This window comes from Limulus polyphemus, unplaced genomic scaffold, assembly GCF_000517525.1.
Source record: "Limulus polyphemus unplaced genomic scaffold, Limulus_polyphemus-2.1.2 Scaffold6810, whole genome shotgun sequence".
NCBI classification, from domain to species: Eukaryota; Metazoa; Arthropoda; class Merostomata; order Xiphosura; family Limulidae; genus Limulus; species Limulus polyphemus.
In genome coordinates, this window is record NW_013672420.1 from 9,780 (window position 1) to 13,617 (window position 3,838).

Genomic DNA, 3,838 nt, shown 5'->3' on the forward strand with positions numbered 1-3,838 from the left:
AACATCCCTATCTGCTATTCCAATTCCGATTAATTGTCTGGCGCACTTATATACAAGAATAGAGGGCGCCTAGCAAATACTGGATTATTCGTGTTGTTTCCCGATCCTTCTAGATACTCATTACGTGTTACCAGCGTTACGTGACTTCCGCTGTCGTAACATCCCTATCTGCTATTCCAATTCCGATTAATTGTCTCGCTTTATCTGGCGCGCTTATATACAGGAATAGAGGGCGTCTAGTAAATACTGGATTATTCGTGATGTTTCCCGATCCTTCTAGATACTCATTACGTGTTACTAGGGTCACGTGACTTCCGCTGTCGTAACAGTATTCTTAGTGTGGAATTAGTAACATTATTACTATTAGTCACCAGGAATTAATAGAGAACGTCTTTAGGCCTACGATTTACAGTATTGTCAGCATTAGATAAGTAGCATTATTACTATTTGTAGCAAGGATTTAGTCGAGAACTCTTTAGGTCTATATTTTATGGTCTTTTCAGTATTAAATAAATAACATTATTACTCTTACTCTTAGCAACAATAAATTAGCAGAGAATGTCTTTAGGCCGAGCTCTGTAGTTTTCATAGTATTACATAAGTAACATTATTATTATTAGTAACTATGAAGTATTAGGGAACGTCTTCAGGCATAATCTCTATGGTATTCTTAGTATTAAACAAGTAACATTCTTACTAGTAGAAGAAATACCCGTCTTTTGGGCAGGTATAACTGCTAGTTCCAGCGGAAGACTATTGGGCCTACGGCCTTTTCTGGAATTGTCTGACAGTTATACAATGTACTCATACTTGACATTCAATAATGTTCACAATCCATGAGAAAAAGGATTTTATTGAAATTTTAGTTTAAAAATGAGCTATCATCACAGCATTACATCACAGAGTAGATTTTATTGAAGTATTTCTTTGTAGTCGCAGTTATCAATGAAAGTGCTTTGCCTTTCTGTTGGAACATTCATGAGATTTTTACTAAAGAAAAACAAATAATTTTTTAAGTTTGTTTTTGATTGTAAAACTTACTCTTTTTTGTCATTTTTATTGGTTCAATCTGAAACATGTCATTTTTGTGGGAATTTCAATTGCGTTATTTATTGCTCAGCTATAAAAATACTGCCCAGTTATAAAAATATTACACAGTTATGATTGGTGATAATCGGTGTGGTAGTTTCGCAAGCTCCATTATAATAAGAAGATTAGTAACCATCAATTACTACAGAATATCATTAGGCCTATGTTCTATGGTATTCTCAGTATTAAATAAGTAACATTATTACTATTAATAACCACGAATTACTACAGAATGTCATTGGGCCTATGTTCTTTGATATTATAAGTATTAAGTATGAAACATTATTACTGTTAGTAACCAGGAATTAATTAAGAACGTCTTTGACTTGTCAGGATTTTGAATATGGACTTGGATTCTTTACAGCAAGTGTCTGTGACTTGTTGGCAATAAATTCGAACAATATATGGACATCACACAACCCACTTGTTTTAAAAAAATATATTCAAAACAAGTCAAATGCATGTACTAAAATTCTTTACACTATAAGATATCACAATTGTGTCTAAAACTCTAAATAATTATATTTTCTTGTCAAAAGTCCACACAGGCTGATTCAATTACTTTAGAATTCACTTGACAAGACAAATTATTTTTCTCTACTACTCACCTACTTTACTCCATGGGTAACCACAGTTGTATCTCGAAATCTTTAAATAATTGTCTTCTTTTCTTCAAAGTCCACACAAACGAGTTCAGTGACTTTAGAACACCCTTTTACAAGACAAATTATTCTCCTTATTTCTGTTAAACTGTAAAACTCACTTTAAAATATTGCCCATTAAAGCTAAACTAACAGTCACGCAGCCTAACTTCACTTTCACTAACTTAACTTTTGTTGATTACCACAGTTGTATCCAGAGCTTTAAATAATTGTCTCCATTTTTTCGTCAAGTGTCCACACAGGCTGATTTTGTTGCTTTAGAACCCAGTTAACAAGACAAATTATTGTTTCTATCTCTGCTGTTACAATACAGCTGTAAAACGCACTATAGAAATCACCCGTTAAAGCTAATCACTCACACGCAGGCTAACTTCACGTTTTCTTTCACCAACCAACTTTTTCTAACTAAACTTTACTTGACTTTCACTCACTTGGTCGCCAAAATGTATATATTTTCCAATGAGGCCTAGAACTTTCTACAAACTAGGAGACGCTATAATGTAACAGTACTCACACAGTGAGAAAAATTTAGAGGTTTCGAGAAAGATGACATCAACAATTCTACAACAATTAAACTACACACACAACGTACGACTCTTATCGAGTTACGTAAAGAAATTTGACATAATTACTGCTAAAAACAATTAACTTTTAACACTCCTGATATGAAAACTAAATACCCATTAAATATTAAATCACTAAATAGTAAATATTAAGCTAAACAGTCTTGTATATTCAAGAAACCTAAGTTCTATGGTATTAAATAAATAGCATAACTACTAGTAACCATGAAAATTAGAAATCATAGTTAAATGGTGAGATTTACTCTAATTTTGCATTAGCCTAAGTATGTGACCAAGTTGGGTGACCTTTCTCATCCGATGTTTACTTCCCACAGAACTGGTTAACAGATATGGAAGTGTTCGCTATGTTGTTTGCTGCAGTTATACACGATTACAAACACACAGGCACTACTAACAATTACCACGTGATGTCCAGGTAGGCCCTCCTGTTTCAAGTTTCTTTCTCAATGAATGTATATTTCATTCTTTATAATATTCATTCTGTGCCTGCATGTTTGTAAGTTTTTGTAGTTTCCATGTACTTTATGATATTTTCTATGAATTACTGTTGCCACAGGTCAGACATAGCGTTGATCTATAATGACCGGTCAGTTCTTGAAAATCACCACCTAAGTGAAACTTTCAGATTACTGAAAGACCAGAACCTCAACATTCTTCAGAATCTAAGCAGGGACGAATACAGGTAAAAGAAACTGAAACCTGACAGTTTTATTTTTGTTACTTTATCAATATTTATCTTTTCGGTCAACAATAAATGTTTTGTTCGTACTTTTATGTTACATCGAACTTGTCACCCCGTATCTGGAAAGTTAACGAGAAACTGCTGCTACGCAACATAGTAAATTCATGCAATCAGTCCAAAGTGCCCCAAACCCCCTTTGATCCCCGTGACGAGGGCGAAATTTAAAAATTCCTAAAATGTAAAAAAAACCAACAGATTCATGTTTTGAACTACAATTTACACGTCCATTCTAAATTTCAAGCAGATTAGTTTAATCGTTACTGCGAACCCTCTAGATCTCCTTTGATTCCATATTTTTGAATCCTCTCAAAACTTTGCAATTTTATAAAATATATTCTATGGGATCAGGAGTTTTTATGTAAAATTCCTAGTTGGCTCATTGGTGGAACTCGGAATCCAGTGAACATAAAAACACAGATACAAGTGTTAAATACGTGAGTATCGTAATTAAAGAACAACAAGAAGAAGTATTTTAAGCCTCAAACTTAGACGCAGTTTACAACATTAACTTAAGAAACTTCTGTACTAATTTCTATTCTGTGATATTGCCTTACGTATTTTAATGATTTTTTGTTTTTGAATTTCGCTCAAAGCTACATGAGGGCTATCTGCGCTAGCCGTCCCTAATTTAGCAGTGAAAAACTAGAGGAAAGGCAGCTAGTCATCACCACCCACTGCCAACTTTTGAGCTTCTCTTTTACCAACGAATAGTTGGATTGACCGTCACATTATAATGCCCCCACAGCTGAAAGGGCAAGCAT

The 3,838-nt window shown here is 33.9% G+C and overlaps 1 protein-coding gene across 2 annotated transcripts in view; it reads left to right on the forward strand.

The window, feature by feature from the left end:
- Positions 1–3,838, forward strand: part of LOC106474091 (calcium/calmodulin-dependent 3',5'-cyclic nucleotide phosphodiesterase 1B-like) — a 32,185-nt gene that overhangs the window by 9,631 nt on the left and 18,716 nt on the right. For both annotated transcript variants that reach the window (XM_022402475.1, XM_022402476.1), the window contains 2 exons: positions 2,650–2,750; positions 2,892–3,017. In XM_022402475.1, the coding sequence (XP_022258183.1) occupies positions 2,650–2,750; positions 2,892–3,017 (227 nt within the window). The remainder of the gene's footprint in view (positions 1–2,649; positions 2,751–2,891; positions 3,018–3,838) is intronic.